We start from the raw sequence: 17,053 nt of genomic DNA, 5'->3' as shown, positions 1-17,053 counted from the left end.
CCTCAGGGGTGGTCTTGTCTTTCAGCCTCTATCCTCAGCCTTCTTGGCATGGTGGCAGCCTTGAAAACCATAAGCATATACCCTATATGGACCGCACCGTTTTTCTCTTCTCAATGCCTTTTAAATCCGGATTCCCCACCTGTCGAAATGAGCTCTTTCATGGAGCCGAACGTTTCTTTTTTTCTGGCAACGTCCGGGAGATGAGTTCCCGCAATTGAAGTGGCCTCGTCTCCAAGAGCCAGGTGGCTAATAAATACGCACGCACTGAGCAGGGCCAGGAATGGGGCAGGAAGGACATGAAAAAAGTATCCCACTGACGTTTTTAAACCGCCCAATTTCACATCATTAAATCTGCCCCGTCTTTTCCTGAAATCCCACCTGAGGCCCACCCACGCCAGCTTCTGCACCCAAGCTCATAACCCGGCTATCTGCATGATGTCATCGTTCTCCAGGTCTCCGGGCAGTGCGCACTTGGTCCAAAAAATGCGGAGGCAACCTGAAAATGCTCAATCAAGCCTCTCTCCACCTCATCGATTAAACAGCTGAAAACAAGAAATGTCTGTACATCAACCTCCACCATACTCTCCAGTAAATGACAAGCTGGCTTCCAAATCTGCGCCTGTTCGCAACGTGCCTCGGGCGGTCACCACCAGCCTGATTCCCGAGTCCCAATTAAGTGCCCTCAAAGGCTACGATATTGTGTACCTTGTAGATGACAGCAGCCTGATGGCATGGCGGGAAAAAATCTCTGGCATCGTGCCATGGCCCAGTGCACGTGACGCCTTGGTGTCCTTCAGCAATTTGTGTGCCGAATGGGACGACGACGGCCAGGATATATATTTCATCAATAGGCCACAAGGCCTTAAGGGATGCACGCCAGACGAAATAGCACATGCGTTTGACAGTGCGCCTCCCTCGGGACTGACAAACATGGGCCGCAAGCTCCAGCAGATTGCCTATGAATATTTCAAGGATTTTGACCCCATTCAGACAAAACCCGTGAATATCATCGCCATCACAGACGGCGAGTTCACGGATGATGTCGAGACCGTGGTGCGGTGGATCGTAAAGAACTTAGAGAAGAAGAACGCCCTTGCCAACTCTTTTGGAATCCAATTTGTGCAGATTGGCGCCGATATCAAAGCGAAGAAACACCTCGAATACTTGGATGACAATCTTTCTGATCTCTCGCGTGACATTGTCGATACCGTGCCCTGGTTGGAACATAGAGTCGACGGCCGAGGCTTCGACGGAAAGTATCTTTTGAAGGCTGTTTGTGGCGCCATCAACAAGAAGTTGGACAATGATAACATGAACACACGCAAGAAAAGTGGCCCAGACAAGCAAAAGAGACCGGGGACTTTCCGAAGACTATTCGGTCGTTCTTGAGAAGCTCGAGAGAAATCCTGAAGAGCAAGAAAAGTGCTTCCTAGGCTTTAGCTTATAAATCAGCCTGTCTTTGGGGCCGGCTGATGATGTTTAATTCTCGTCTTTCAAACTCACCGGAGAGTTCCTATCTCTCGGGACTGGATTTGAAACACACTGTTTTTTTCTTTCATAATTTTGGCGGATGCGTTTCTTTCCCCCGATCAATTCTTGAGATTCTGCCTCGATGAAATAATGCAGGCTGTTTGCAACATAATTATATATAAAGCGTTTCGCCCGAAGCTTGCTTCCATCAATAAACACTTTTCGAGTAACAATCCTACTGAATATGATAAGTCCACACTCAAGGCTGCTGTGGTCAACTTTCGTACAGTGTATGTATACTTACATCTTTTGAGATAGAAGAACATATTACTGTCTATTGGAGTCGATGGTGTTTTTGTGTAGTTGAAAAAGTATCTTTCAGCCATACAATAGGGCTGGGTGCGTGAGACCAAAACGTCCCCAAAAATCCTCTGATTCAAGCTTTCCAACTAAAACTCCAAGCAATACCTTTTTTTGGAACGTTATCTCTGCCCCTTTCTAAAACACAAGGGGAAAGCCTTACTTGAGAATGTGCATTATAGAAACAAAGACCCGTGGGCTCTGACGTAATCAACCCCACGAAATTCGTTTCCACGTGGCCCTCAGAGACTTCCAAACGTTGAACCACATTTAAATCAAAAATGGCAAGTTCTCAAAGAAGATCATGTTTTCAGGCTAAAGTCTTATTACTTAATAACGCAGTGAATTTGGAAACTTTTGAGTCTAGTTTTCGCTTGAGGAACGTCCTGGGCAAAGAACTTGAAAAATAGACCGTCACCATAAGCTTCCAAACCAGGAAACTCGGACTAGATGGTGTGACTTCAGCATCTGGGAAAAAATCTTTTTATCGCAGATCTATCAAAGCCTCCAATTCATGCTGACACGGGACGAAACCTTATGTCTGATATTGCTTTTCGCAATAAACTATTTCACAAGATCTGGATGGCAAAGTAATTGTATTGCAAATATATCAGGCAGATTGTGACTTCGAAAATCTCAACTTCTCTACCAAATTTCTCGATTAGCCCTAAGCCATTTATCAAGTAGCTCGATTTAATTGCCCTATTCTGGATGCTCCCGCACACTGTAGTTTCAAACCCACAGATAGAAAGCAAAACTTTGCAGCCATCAGCGACGCAAAAACCCATATATCCCATATAAACGCGAGTAGGCCAGCTCACTCGTAAAATGTTTTTAAATAACTCAATTCAACAAAGCACCTTGGTGTAAGTGTCCTACTAATTCAGGCTCATTGATTACATTTGAAAAATCAGCGGTCACAGCTATTCAAGCTTTTTTTTTGGGATCTTCAGTGTCCGAGGGATTTTCTACCATAATCTTAGCAACATTTCAAGCTGATGGAGACTCTTCAAAACTTGCCAACTCTGTTTCGTTGTGGACTAGCGCGGCAGGTCGGGGTCACGCTGGAAACACTTATTCCAAATCCATTCCTGTAGCCTCTCGCCTCTGCGCCTCTGGTTCCGTTTCTATAACAGGCAAAGTAAAGATCGGAAGAAGCTTTGCATGTTCTTCAGCTACCGACGATATTTATTCAGGAATTTTTGATGGCGCCACTTAAACTGATATTGCTCTTCCCCTTGCGTTAGACTCCAAGCGTGGCTACACGGCTTGTGTTCCTATTTTGAAACCAGTATTAGTTGTGGAATATGATGTTCAAATTTTACAAAGCCAAGCCCTGTCAAGTAAAAACAAATGAAATATAAAACTCTCTACTTCTTGTCGCAAAGCCAGAGGAATCTGGCTGGAAAGCTCAACGTAGGACGCGTAGAAATGCTTGCAAAAGAACTTGAACAGGCTTACTTACCCAGACTATGAGTAAAACATCTACCAAAGTTATGCATCTGGTGATTTATATTGCACATCTGGCTAGCAGATCCACTATTTCTAGTGTCCTTTCCTGTTTTTGGAGGACATCGAGGGGACGATAATCATAAGTTGCGCTAAAAAAGACAGCATAAGTTGCGCTAAAAAAGACAGCATAAGTTGCGCTAAAAAAGACAGCATAAGAAAGTACTCACTCTTGGACTTGGTTTTTGCGGAGCTTGCAAGTTCTGAGTTTCAGTTAAGGCTACTTCAGAATACATGCTGAGAAACCAGCGGTGAGTGCTGTTCTGGAAATTGTTCTGGATCTGAGTTATAAGCGTTATTCGAGCCTTACCCGGAATTTCCATTAAACTCTTAAAGAGGATCAAATTATGTACGCTAAGCATTTCGAGACTTGCAGCGGGATTTCTCATATATCCGGGAGTGATACTTGAGACTCGGGATGGCAAATACAAGACCGGAAACGTAGAACTTTCAGCAAGAGACCGGAAACCAAATTCACTTTGGCGGAGGCAGATCAAAAGAGTGCGAGAGTGATACTCTGAAAGTTGGTACTTCTGTTCAAAAACAAAGAATATCGTGACGCATATGAATGGACACATGTTACGGAATGGACACATAGTACGGAATACACAACCTGATACTAGTGTTTGCTATGAGAATTTCATATTAAGTCACAATATCGCTGGCCCTTGTTGTTCCTTAATATTCATTTAAATTAAAGCTGTTTGTAGCCCTTCGGCCCTTTTGTTTCTTTGAAATAAAAAAAAATATCTTTGCCAGATGACTACGTGAGTCTCATACACAATCAAAGCTAAAACCTTCAAAAAGAAAAGAAAAAGTGTACACAGAAAATATATTGATACTTAAATCACGCAAGCATGTGCCCGCTATCTCAAGATTCTTCCAGAAAAAGTGACTCCCTCGAAGAATCTTTGACCAGAATATACATCGACTACGTGTCAACTGTCATGGCTCACAGAATATTCCCGAAAGACTCGTGACTAGTATAGGTAATGAAGTTTCTATCGCCATTATCTGGAGCCTGACTTTATAAGCCTTCCTAGGACTTATTTTGTTGGACTCATCTGATTGTAGGAACAAGACTATGAAATGATGTATAAAGCACTTTCCGCATCTTCCAGATATATACATTAGCAACTTGTGAAGGTACGTACATTATATTTCCTTTGAAATATAGGAGAGAAAATACAAATTATTAACATGTATAAGAGCTCAAAAAGTACGTACCCCTACTTTTGTCGAAATGCGGCCAGTACCATTCCGTTTAGAACTGACTTGACAATTCTCCCGACACCCAGCCTTTCATTGATTCTTTTTTTTTTCTAGAATAATAACTTTCATTACCAATATACTAGTATACAAATATATATTACACAAGTCAGTCCATGACCTCAGTGTACTGAAAGAATCGAGCGACGAGACGTCAGCAAACACGCAGCGTTCCGACCATCCCCGCAACTCCGTCACACCTTAACATCATGATTAATTGGCTTTTTTTTTGGAAGATCAATCTGAACAAAGGAGCAAAGCTGTAAAAAAACCTGTAGTAGATCGTAACATTGGCTCAGGTGAGAAGGCGCGAGCACCAATTCACGGAATATCCCAAAGAGGAGGTGACCCCCTCAGAAAGACTTCTACCCAATCTCAATGTCAACCACTTGAATAAAATCAACGAAAGTTAACCCTTTTATTTTCGTTAGTCACGGCCTGGACGGTCCTCATGGCCCGTATCTAATTACGTATTGAATATTACGTCATCGACTCCTAGGATAGGCCTCCTGTAGTATTCGCTTTTTTTTTTTTTTGGTAGATTCATCTGATTAAAGGGGCAAAACTATTCAGATGGTTGTAGTGGACTTATGTAAGCGACCAAGCGTAGACACTTGATTTTAATGAAAAATTTCAGGCCTTACGTGATGCAATTTCCTAGGTTTGAGCAACGAAGCAAAGACAAATTTGCTTTTACACTTTATATTGCACCTCCATGGAGATTTATCGGTTGCGGCCATACCATGCAGGAAGCACTGTTTCCCGTCCGATCAACGTTAGTTAAGCTGCCTAGGGCCACACTGAGTAGTGTAGTGGGAGATCATATGCGAAATTGTGGTGCTGCAATCTTTTTGCAACTTGCTTCAACGAAAGAAGTTTTGGTGTGAACGACTAGGAAAGATTAGGGCCACGCCGGGGATGCATTTCTAAAATGAAGACACCCAGACGTGTAATGATTCCTACCAATCTCTAGGGTAATGCTTTTAAAGGTGGCATTTCTGCGACAGGTTGTCCATATTGAATCAAGGGAATTGGGCAGGGCAAAGCAGACGCTGAAATGCGAGAAAGGTATACTGAGAGCATTGATGTAGTTTGGTTATAATTTTGGGCCTTGGTAGGCTATGGGAGCAAGCCCTGGATTTGGGCCCTCGGATCAATCTGTTGATGCCATGGCCATCTCGCCTCTGGGTGCGTTCGTCTGTAGCTCAAAAGTGCCCCATTGTCCTCGGTCCAATACTTACCTGTGCCGTCGTCGATCCCGGGAGCAACGATGAGACAAGACCGTATCAAGATCCGGGAACCAGATCAAGTTAGTGGAAAAGCCAGTTTTCCGAATGAGTATATTGGTCTATCAGAACAAGGCCCACGGAAAAAAGACAACCTCGCACCTGATTAAACAGCCAGTGGAATAAAACCATGTGCCCCACGCAGGACTTTGAGCAAGCGGGCTGTTTCACTACGAATAAGCTAATAAGCCAGCACCAGAGCACTACAGAGATTGCCTGAGCCACCAAGCTTGCTGGGCCTCCAGATCAACCCCAAATTGCCAAATCGCCAAATCGCCAAATCGCCAAATCGCCAACTTCCCAAGTCCCCAAATTCCCAAACCAAACCCCAAATCAACCCCGCTTCATACATCCATCCCACGTGTTCTTCCTGCTGTCTACGGCTCACTGTTTCGGCCCAGCGCTCCCGCCTCTGCAGATTGAACTGGCACCCGCTAGTCCCATCTACGTCTCTCGACCTCAGCATTCCCGGCATAAGCGGCCATTTCGCCGACGGCCGTTCATGTTCCAGCGCACCCGGGCCGCGTCCTTCCGCATAGCCCCGCCAATGAACCCCAAGCCCCAAAACCCGCGAATGTAAGCCCACCGCCCCGTTCAATAAAAAAAAAGAATATTATTACCCAGCCATTGCGGCCCCACGCCGCGCATGCAAACCGGCGCGCGGACGTGTGCACGGTCAACAGAACACGAGGATTCCAGATCTGGCTGCTCCACCCACAAACCCCCATAACGCCACCTCCTCACAGCATGGTCGCTGACAAATACATCGGGCTTGCGCTTGCCATGTCGTCGTCGTTAGCGATTGGCACGTCGTTCATCATCACCAAAAAGGGCCTCATGGACACGTCGTCCCGCTTGGGCTCCGACAATGCCACGGGCCACCAGTACTTGCAGAACCCCATCTGGTGGGCGGGCATCCTCACCATGGCCATCGGCGAGGTGGCCAACTTCGCCGCATACACATTTGCGCCGGCCATCTTGGTCACGCCGTTGGGCGCGTTGTCCGTGATCATCGGCGCCGTTCTCGCCGCGCTTTTCTTGAAGGAGGAGCTCGGCACGTTGGGCAAAATGGGCTGTGCCATCTGCCTCATGGGCTCGGTAATCATCGTGCTCCACGCGCCGCCAGACAAGGAGATCGAGACGGTGGACGAGATCCTCACGTACGCCACGCGGCCCGGGTTTCTTTTCTACGCGTTCGTGGTGACCGTGTACTCGCTCTTCACGATCTACAAGATCGTGCCGAAATACGGGCACACGAACCCGATGATCTACATCTCGATCTGCTCCAGCGTGGGCCTGATTTCCGTGATGGCCATCAAGGCGTTCGGCATTGCGTTGAAGTTGACGTTTGCCGGCAACAACCAGTTTTCCCACGCGTCCACGTACGTGTTCATCGTGATCGTGTGCGTGTGCATCGTCACGCAGATGAACTACTTCAACAAGGCCTTGGACCAGTTCGACACGTCCCTCGTCAACCCGTTGTACTACGTGACCTTCACCACCTGCACGCTCGCCGCGTCGTTCGTGCTTTTCCAGGGCTTCAACACCACGTCGGCCATCAACATCATCTCGTTGTTGATCGGCTTCCTCATCATCTTCTCCGGCGTGTACTTGCTCAACATCTCACGCAAGACGCCCGAGCCCCACGACAAGGAGATCTTCGGCCTGCACGCCGGCAAGGACATGGGGCCCATGGACAACGGCGTGGGCGGCTTCTCGTCCGTGCGCAGGTCCATGCAGCTCTCGCGGGCCGAGTACGACAGCGAGGAGACCGTGGGCTTGCGCAGAATCGACTCTTTTGACATTTCCGACGACGACGTGGACTCGCGCCACAGGCACTTGTAGCGTGTTGGCCGTGGCCGTGGCCTGCCAGCGGGCGTGTGTGCGGTGGCACTGCTGGGAGCAGGATCACCGGAAATTGTCAAGTTGTAGGAGAGACTGGCAGGAGAGTTGAGGGAGATATGGTAGAAGAGTTGCAGAAGAGCCTGGTAGAGGAGTTGCAGAAGAGCCTGGTAGAGGAGTTGCACCAGAGACTGGTAGAGGAGTTGCACCAGAGACTGGTAGAAGATTTGCAGGAGAGACTGGCAGAGTAGTTGCAGGAGAGACTGGCAGAGGAGGTGCACCAGAGACTGACAGAAAAGCTGCACCAGAGACTGGTAGAAGATTTGCACCAGAGACTGGTAGAAGATTTGCAGGAGAGACTGACAGGAATTGCACCAGAGACTGACAGAGGAGTTGCACCAGAGACTGGTAGCCGAATGGTGCTACAGAATGACAGAAAAGTTGCACCGCAGACTACCGAAGAGTGTCCACAGATTGGTCGAAAAATCCCACCACGGACTCCCAGAAGAACTGCACGAGAGAATGGCGACTGGAACAATCACTCCAGCGACTGGGGCCGGGGCATGGCGCAGGAGCCTGGCCCGCGCCAGCTCGGGGAGTGTCCGCACAGACATAGCAAGACAGGTCCATACCACCACGCCCGCGCCACTGCCGAGCGCCGGGCCCAAACACACAGAAAACCCGAGTCCAGCACCGGCCCGCCTATGGGTATATATGCCACCGTACGGCACAGCCGTGCAGCGGGCAGAGGGCCCGGCGCGCGCGCCTGCACAATGCGCGCGCTCTCTGCCGGCTATCGGGCCCTCTCAGCTGCTCCCATATGCCCTTCCACCTTCCTACCTCTACCCTCCTACCCCTCCCCTCCAACCTCTGCTTTTCGCCCTCCGCCTCACCCCTGTCTCTCTGCACGGGCCCCCGCCGCAAACACACGTGACCCGTCCCGCCATGGGTGCGAATCTCTCCCTCCTTGCTCCCCACGCCCACACCGTGGCCGTCCGCTCGTACGTGGACGTGCTCCCAGACTACAGGTTCCTCGAAGTGGTGAACAACACGCGGTTCCTCAAAACCATCAAGGCGTACCACGCCCCCTCCGGCACGCTTGTGGTGATCAAGATTTTCATCAAGCCGCCGCAGGCGCCCGTGCGGCTCCACGAGGCCTCGCAGCTGATGGCAAAAGAGGCGTCGCTTCTCGCGCCATACGCCAACTTGTTGGTGTGGCGGAATATCATCGAGACCGACTCCGCGGGCTACTTGGTGCGGCAGATGGTGCGCACCAATCTCTACGACCGGCTCTCGCTCCGGCCGTTCCTAGCGCCCATCGAAAAACGCTGGCTCGTGTTCCAGATGCTCCGGACCATGGACCTCCTCCACGGCCGTCTCCACGTGTGCCACGGCGATCTCAAGACGGAAAACTTCCTTGTGTCCAGCTCCAACTGGCTCGTGCTCACGGACTTTGCCGCGCACACCAAGCCCGTGTACTTGCCGGAGGACAACCCGAGCGAGTACGTCTTCTACTTCGACAGCTCCAACCGCAGGGCGTGCTACGTGGCGCCCGAGCGCTTCTACAGCAAGGCGGGCCACGCGGACATCCCCGAAAACCGCGCCAGCTGGCGCCTCTCGCCCGCGGCGGACCTCTTCTCGCTTGGCTGCGTGATAGCCGAGCTCTACATGGATGGCGAACCTCCGTTCACACTCTCGGACTTGTACCGGTACAAGAAGGGCGAGCAGGAGCCAATCGTGCTGGGCATTTCGGACCCGGACGTGCAGCAAATGGCACGGAACTTGCTTGCGCTCGACCCCGCCAAGCGCAGGTCGGCTCGGCAGATATTGGACGCCCACCGTGACTCGTTCTTCCCGACCTTCTTCTACGATTTCTTGTACGACTTCATGACCGACTTGAACACCGCGGAAAACTACGCGGCGGACGCCGACAATGACACCCTCGGCCCCAGCGACTTGCGCATCGAAAAGATCTACGCGTCGTTTGACAGCATCGTCACTGCGCTTGGCATTGTCTATCACGAGCCCCGCGTGCGTGGACGTGAGGAAGACGACAGTTTCCCGTACCTCAAGCTCAGTCTCAAGGGAATGCCCCGCGAATACTCCATCGGAGCTGCTTCTCAGAGTGCCTCGGTGCAAAGTGCCCAGGGAGCCTTGCTATTGTTGGACACGGTGTTTTCTTTGGTGAGGACAATCAGACGCACGTCCAACAAAGTCAAGGCTTGCGAGATCATATTGGCGTTGTCAGAGCATGTCGGGGACGAGGCCAAGTTGGACCGGTCCCTTCCCTTCATATGCAGCTTTCTTGACGAGTTCATCGACAAAGTCTCACGGGAACCTCAAGCCGTTGCTTCCGACCCCTCGCGCTTCCCAAACACGCCGGACTTTTCGTCCAGGGTTGCTAGCATCTCCATTCTAGCTATGACAAATTTGTTGCAGAGCTGCTCCAGCGTCAATCCAGTCAACGCTCACGTGTTCCCGGACTATATTTTCCCGAAACTCAAGAGCCTCGCCTTCTTGAGCTCCTCCATGAGAGAAGATCTCGATCACGTGAAGTCAACGCTTTCCGCATGTTTCCCCCACCTCATGAAGATTTCAGATCGATTCATGGGTTTTGCGTCATGCACAACGCAGGGCACAGATGGCCCCGATGGTGCCTCCCACAATGTCGCAGCTGTTTCTATCAGATGTGAAAATGACATCAAGGATATCACAGAAGCTCTTTTGACAGACCCAAATGTAAATGTCCGCATCAGGTTGATATCCAACATTCTTCCGATGTGCCAATACTTTGGAGTCGATAAAACAAATGACATAATATTACCTCATTTGATCACTTACTTGAATGACCCAAGCTTCCACCTTCGGCTTGCTTTCCTCTCATCCATCAAGAGTATTGGAGGCTTTATTGGTGTTTTGGCTTTCGAGCAGTATCTTCTTCCATTGTTAGTGCAAACCCTTGGCGATCACGAGCCATTTATTGTCTTGAAAGTATTGGAGATCTTCAATTACTTTGTAAGTGAGCGGATCATCAATCCCAAGGCCCAATTCAATGCCCTTTCAATCTATAAGGAGCTACTATCAAACACAACTATGCTTTTGTTGCAGCCAAATGAATGGATTAGACAATCGGTGATCTGCTTGATACTATCTATTTCAAGTAATCTACTGAATGCAGACAGATTTTGTTTTCTTTATCCACTCATCAAGTCGTTCTTGACTTATGATATCTCGGTTTTGTCTTGGAACCAACTATATCCGTGTCTCACAAAACCGTTGTCTAAACAAGTCTTTGAAATGGCACTTACATGGCTCACTAAGTCTTCTGGTAAATCTCTATTCTGGAAGCAGACAAGTGTTTTGTTTTACAAAAACCAAGGGAAAAGAAAACTTGTCACTTATACGAAAGATATGGGAAAGTCTATATATGCCGGAGCTTCCAGCGCTTCTACAACAGGCCAGACAAATCCTATTGTGGACACTTCTCTTTCTCATACTGACAGACAATGGATTCTCAAATTGAAGTCTGTTGGTATGGAAGAAACTGACTTATGGAAGATTTCAACATTGCGAACATACTTGACAGGAATCAATAGATCAAGGGCCTATACCGAATCTGGCGACCACACAAATTTTAGGCTTGCAACTAGCGTGAACATTCCTCCATTGAATATATTTTGTGAACTAAAGTTTAAATCCGAGACTTTGACGAACCGCTCAAAAGGAACTGTGTCAGGCATCAATCCTCTGACAAGCGTCTCTGAAAGGGGCATTGCTGAGATTATGACAGGGACAATTTCTCTTACGCACGGTGCCAAGGCCAAAGCATCACTTCAAACAAACGAGTCAAACGTGTTTGCTGAAATTAATCCATCGCATGATGCGTTTAAGCCGAAAAGTGATGACCAACATCATTACGAATCAAACAAAAACAACTCACAAATGACTACGAACAAGGTTTTATGTGCTACTGATGAAAGAATCATCTCAGTTAGCATACGGCACAATTTTGCAGGTAAAAATCCATACATTCTTTCCTACCTACAAAATCTTGATTTCAGACCGTCGTTCGATGACTTCCCTGAATTTGGCCCTCTTATTAAGAGCAACAAGGTAAACAACGCTCAAGAAAATATGGCTTTCTATGTAAGAGGTACTCCAGTGACGCATTTTAACACAACCACCACATCCAAGTCCATAGAGGCTATCACAAAGCTTGCTCTATGCCCGTCTTCGGAATTTTTTGTCAGTGGCTCAGAAACTGGTGCTTTGAAAGTTTGGGACACCTCGAAATTGGAGACTGTCTCGGCAAAAACCGCTGTGTTATCCCTCGAATTGGGTAAGGAGATAACGGATATTGTCTTCATTCCCCATCGCTTCGTATTTGCTGTGGCTACGGCTGATGGGCAGATTCGCCTATTCAGAGTTCAGGTGACGAGAGGTAAAAACCATAAAATTCTCAACTACTCAAAACTAGCATTGATACGAGCTTTCAAGCTAGAAAGTGGATTTGCCAGAACAGTATCATTTGCTCAAATGAACTCCACAGAGCTCTTGGTGGTTTCAACAAGCACATGTCAGATCGTGGCCTTTGACATCATTAAGACCACCAAAGTTTTTGATCTCCAAAATCCGCCGCAACATGGTGTTCCAACCACTTTTATCATCTCGAAAACCAGTTCGTGGTTGCTCTTGGGAACAAGCGAAGGAGTTTTAAGCTTGTGGGATATCCGGTTTGAAATTTTGCTCAAGGCCTGGAAAGTTGTATCAGATCAGGTTGGTGAGAAGACGACTGAAATCAGGCGGTTGGTGCTCTTCCCCTATTCCTCGAAACAGAATTCAAAAGAAGATCACGAGCATTTTGCAATGATAGGCGGCATAAATGAGCGGGATGTAACGGTTTGGGAAATTCCTTCTTTTGAGTGTAGGGAAGTTCTCAGTGCCAACCAAGATATTCCGACACTTAAAAATTACAATCTCCAAAAATTGGACTTCGCCAAGGAATCGTCGCTTGATAGCATCTTGGCCAATTTCACCTTGGACTTTGACCAAGCTCCCAATAAGTGCAACACTGCTGTGGCTTTTTTCAGTGAAACTGGTGCAAATAGTGATGCAAACAAAGTTATTGCCACATCCACAAATGACAACCGTATCATTTTGTGGAATTTGACTGATATCAGTCAGTCAACGCTGTTGCTTGATTCGAGAAACGCTACATTTACGAAAAGCCAGATAAATCTGAAGTTGAGCATTAGTTACGAAAAACTTGCTCCATCAACGCGTGATAATACACTTCAAAAACAAAATCCGATCCACGATACAATCACCGACCTCATCATGGTTACGAATCCCCACCCCATGATTGTTGCCGCGGAGCGGAACGGCTCTATTCGTGTATACAAGTGAAAGCGAAGGCGCGGTACTCTCTTTGTCAGATGAGAAGACCTGCGAAATTATCCGGAGCTCTCACTACGAAGAAAAAAAAGTTTATAAAATGCCGTTTGATGACAAGTTGGGAATGCAAATTGCCCTTGAGGAGGCCAGGAAAAGTTTAGCAGAGGGCGGTATTCCCATCGGAGGGGCCCTCATTCATGAGGATGGAAGAGTGTTGGGTCGGGGCCACAACATGCGGATTCAAAAGAACTCAGCTACTTTGCATGGAGAAATCTCAACATTGGAAAATGCGGGCAGATTGCCCGGTGCTTTGTACAAGGATTGTACGATGTACACCACGTTGTCGCCATGTCACATGTGTTCGGGTGCATGTATAATGTATGGGGTAAAGCGTGTAGTTTTGGGAGAGAATGTGAACTTTGTTGGCGCCGAGGAGTTGGTCAAGTCCAAGGGCATCGAGGTAGTCAACTTGGACGACCCTGAGTGTAAGAAGATCATGTCTGACTTCATCAAGGCTCGTCCCGAGGACTGGTTTGAAGATATCGGAAAGTGAGGAAACTGTTCAAGAAAGTTTTGAAAAGCATGACTGCAAGAAAGGGACGGTTTAGCCGACCAGATAGCATATATAGATGAGTGAACGAGAATAAAGCATGAGATGAGCTACAATCGCCGATAGGGAGGTTCAAGTGTATGTAGCGGGGGTCAAGAGTACCTGCTTGGATGGAGAATAATTGTCTTTAGTTCTGCCGATGTAGAAACCTTTCGAGGGGGTAAACACCCTTTTGTGAAAAATATGTGAAACAACCAACATGTGTGTTCTTAAAAATCGACCTCCTGATCAAGTTGAAGGACTGGTCAGGGCTTTACTGCTTTCTCATTCTTTCGAAGTCTAGGCAAATTGATTTACATATCGAACAACTTGTGATCTTTATATTTCTACTGATCATTTCGCAGTTTCAACATCAATATTCTACGCGGTTGGAAAGTTCTGTTTCACAATCTGTTTCTTATAGTCATGATGGATTCTTATATCATACAATACCCGGCAGACCAAAAAACACTGGGCCAGACCATATTTCATAAAGTGATCGAAATTCGAATATCCTCGAATCTAGATTCAAATCCGTTGGATCTGCATTTTTAGCTTCTATAGCCTCGCGACTCTTTGCTGCAGGCTACCAGTTAGCTCTTGAAAGCAGTGCACCGCTTCAGAATCCGGAGAGGCAACAAGATATAATAGCATATCTGAGTCCGCTGAACATACGGAATCAAACCGTAGGCGAAAATGGACAAGATTTCCGAAAGTGCATTTGCCGAACTTCCGGTTACCGAGGACGTGAGTGAAAACTGCTCATTGCTCACGGTGATCCTAGATCTTAGCCCGACGGCGTGGCATGCCATAAGAGCCCAGGTTTCGATCCAGGAAACCGTCAAATCGCTTCTAGTGTTTCTTAATGCCCATCTCGCTCTTAACAATAGCAACCAAGTGGCCGTGATCGCGTCCCTGCCGTTTGGATCGCGGTTCCTTCATCCGAGCACTGGGCGACGCTACGAGGATGTGGATGAAAACAGTGAGGGCGGATCTGAAAAGCCTAAAGCGACGCTTATAAATGAGGGCATGTACCGCCAATTCCGCTTGGTGGACACGGCTGTACTTCTGGAGCTAAACGAAGAGCTCCGCCGATTGGCCACCCCGGGAAGCGGAGACCTGAAATTTCTGAATGTATCCACCCTATCTGGAGCGTTGCTGATGGCCCTCACCTATACCAACAGGATGCTCCATTTTGACCAGTCGATTCTGACCACCACGGCCTCGGCCATCAATTCGACCACATCGGCCGTGAACTCAACGGGCTCTGCAGAGCCCTCGGTGCACGCAGGGAGCGTGCTGCCCACATCCTTGGACTCCCGTATACTCATAGTGTCGGCTAGCGATAGCCACGACACGCACTACATCGCCATCATGAACTCGATCTTTGCTGCGCAGAAAATGAAGGTGCCGATCGATGTGGCCAAGCTTGGCCGCTTAGACTCCCCGTACCTCCAGCAGGCAGCGGATGCCACCAAGGGAGTGTACTTGCATATCACGGAGCCCAAGGGCCTCATCCAGACGCTTTCGACTGCGTACTTCATTGAGCCGTGTCTCCGGTCGGTGGTAATTTTGCCCACCAACTCGAACGTTGACTACAAAGCCAGCTGCTTCATTCTGGGGAAGCCAGTGGACATTGGCTATGTGTGCTCGGTATGTTTGTGCATCATGAGTATCATTCCAGAGCTGGGGATTTGTCCCACGTGCAAGTCGAAGTTCGACGAGCATCTCCTCACAAAGCTTCGAAGAGGGCCTGTGGTTGCGAGGAAAAAGCGGAAGCTAGAAGATGCTGAAAGCAAGGGAGAAGAAGAAGCAGGCAATGGGGCAGAGAAAGAGATGGGAACTGGGGCCGAAAACAGGCTGGATGAGGCGAAAACATGAGAAGTGCAAGTGGGCATCTATCAAAATATACGATATATAGAGAGAATGCTGAATTGGGTTCAGTTGTGTCGGGCTGATTGACAGACACGTGCATCACTACAACATCATACTCGGTGAATTTCTTTTAGCCTACTCCTTCACCCTCCTTCATCTAAACAGTTTGTTGCAAATCTAAGCTTCTCAAAGCAAACAGAATGTCAGCTTCAAGGGTCCTAGGTATACTGCCAGCTATTCTTCCAGAGCCACGTCAAACACAGTCACATGATGCGGATCACATGACCGTTTGTTTGGAGAGATGATGCTCTTTATGCCGGTCTCACCATGCGTCTCCTACCCCAGACTATAATGTCCAAGAGAGCTGTCGGAGCAAATCAAAATGAGCCAAAAAAGGCAAAGGTGCTGCGTGCTCTGTATACTCAGGGACCACTAGATGAAGTTTTTGGCCAGCACCGGGCGTTCCCTCTCGATGCGCCCTCGGAGGAAGATTCACTGGTCTTCGAGTACCTAGCGTCGGTCAGAAAAGAAGCCGAACATGATCAGGTGTGTCATTTCGTGGTCCGAGCCCAAAAAGAAGCAGAAAGAAAAATGCAGCCAGATACTGAAATACCCGGGCCACCGCCACTCGCAGATGAATACATGGCAGAAATACTAGATCGGCTTTATGAAGAGAAACTGAAAACTCACATAGCCCAACCGGAAACCACGCATGCGATATCTCTAGGGGAGCTCGACTTTGAGTCAGAAGAACCAGGTTATTCCGAAGAGCCATATCCAGCTGAAGATGAAGTGAAAGATACACCTGATCTGGAGGCAAGCGAGAGTCCAAGCCTGACCGAACGAGAGGCAGGTACCACTGAATCCTGCAGTACCGAACCCAAAGAGAAATTTGTTGAATGTGGTTTGCAAACCTTGCCGGATGATCCTTCAAACGCATCTTATCCAGTTCCAGCGTCGGCTGCCAGCTGGAGACAGCTAGTGTTTACTACACCGGTACCATCGCAAGAGTTTTTCCAAAACGTGCTCGAGCATCCTACTATCATAAAGCTCATCGTCTACTACACCAAATGGCTCCTGGGCTCTCTTCCTGAGTCTTTGTCAGATTGGATCTTTGCTACATTTGTGCGTTTAGATTGTGACATGGATTATCAAGAGATGGCGATTGTCAGGGCACTAGGGGTCAAAGCTCTTAAGTTGCGACAAAAGCTTTTCCAAGGGGCTACTGAGGGAGCTCAAATTTCCCATACGGCACAGCTGTGTGTAGACATGGTATTAGCAGTCATTTCTCAGTATTATGGACAGAAAGATTTAGTACGCAAGAGATAAAGCTGGCACCAAAATATATATATGATAAAATAATAAAAGGAAAAATAAGAGGAATAATAAAAGTATATGTAATAATAAAATCTATCCTTTTAATGATATTTTATATTATATTCCCCGAAGGGTATTCGAT

At 47.9% G+C, this 17,053-nt stretch overlaps 6 protein-coding genes across 6 annotated transcripts; all 6 read left to right on the top strand.

Moving 5' to 3' along the window:
• The first annotated feature begins 394 nt into the window (after positions 1-394).
• On the top strand, positions 395-1,697 carry METBIDRAFT_31817 (uncharacterized protein). Its single transcript, XM_018855927.1, has one exon. The coding sequence runs from the start codon at positions 556-558 to the stop codon at positions 1,387-1,389; it is 834 nt and encodes a 277-aa protein (XP_018711767.1). The 5' UTR covers positions 395-555; the 3' UTR covers positions 1,390-1,697.
• A 4,808-nt stretch (positions 1,698-6,505) lies between these two features.
• METBIDRAFT_178664 (uncharacterized protein) lies at positions 6,506-7,952 on the top strand. Its single transcript, XM_018854741.1, has one exon. It carries the CDS (start codon positions 6,642-6,644, stop codon positions 7,737-7,739), a length of 1,098 nt encoding a protein of 365 aa, XP_018711766.1. The 5' UTR covers positions 6,506-6,641; the 3' UTR covers positions 7,740-7,952.
• Positions 7,953-8,681: 729 nt separating this feature from the next.
• VPS15 (ubiquitin-binding serine/threonine protein kinase) lies at positions 8,682-13,142 on the top strand (the record flags this gene model as incomplete). Its single annotated transcript, XM_018858854.1, has 1 exon — positions 8,682-13,142. The coding sequence occupies one exon, from the start codon at positions 8,682-8,684 to the stop codon at positions 13,140-13,142; it is 4,461 nt and encodes a 1,486-aa protein (XP_018711765.1).
• Positions 13,143-13,230: 88 nt separating this feature from the next.
• FCA1 (cytosine deaminase) lies at positions 13,231-13,683 on the top strand (the record flags this gene model as incomplete). Its single annotated transcript, XM_018857579.1, has 1 exon — positions 13,231-13,683. One exon carries the CDS (start codon positions 13,231-13,233, stop codon positions 13,681-13,683), a length of 453 nt encoding a protein of 150 aa, XP_018711764.1.
• A 464-nt stretch (positions 13,684-14,147) lies between these two features.
• On the top strand, positions 14,148-15,847 carry METBIDRAFT_31815 (TFIIH/NER complex subunit). The gene has a single exon (XM_018855926.1). The coding sequence runs from the start codon at positions 14,416-14,418 to the stop codon at positions 15,598-15,600; it is 1,185 nt and encodes a 394-aa protein (XP_018711763.1). The 5' UTR covers positions 14,148-14,415; the 3' UTR covers positions 15,601-15,847.
• A 98-nt stretch (positions 15,848-15,945) lies between these two features.
• Positions 15,946-16,923, top strand: METBIDRAFT_40918 (uncharacterized protein; the record flags this gene model as incomplete). The annotated part of the gene is made up of 2 exons (XM_018857330.1): positions 15,946-16,155; positions 16,339-16,923. The coding sequence occupies 2 exons, from the start codon at positions 15,946-15,948 to the stop codon at positions 16,921-16,923; spliced, it is 795 nt and encodes a 264-aa protein (XP_018711762.1).
• Positions 16,924-17,053: the final 130 nt, after the last annotated feature.

This window comes from Metschnikowia bicuspidata, assembly GCF_001664035.1.
Source record: "Metschnikowia bicuspidata var. bicuspidata NRRL YB-4993 chromosome Unknown METBIscaffold_3, whole genome shotgun sequence".
In the NCBI taxonomy this organism is placed as follows: Eukaryota; Fungi; Ascomycota; class Pichiomycetes; order Serinales; family Metschnikowiaceae; genus Metschnikowia; species Metschnikowia bicuspidata.
Note: the sequence above shows the minus strand (reverse complement) of the source record. Positions and strands in the feature narration are given on the sequence as shown.

Bases quoted from the DNA above. Each gene is read 5' to 3' on its own strand.
- METBIDRAFT_31817 (XM_018855927.1), top strand. From the start codon at position 556: ATGTCTGTACATCAACCTCCACCATACTCTCCAGTAAATGACAAGCTG.
- METBIDRAFT_178664 (XM_018854741.1), top strand. From the start codon at position 6,642: ATGGTCGCTGACAAATACATCGGGCTTGCGCTTGCCATGTCGTCGTCG.
- METBIDRAFT_31815 (XM_018855926.1), top strand. From the start codon at position 14,416: ATGGACAAGATTTCCGAAAGTGCATTTGCCGAACTTCCGGTTACCGAG.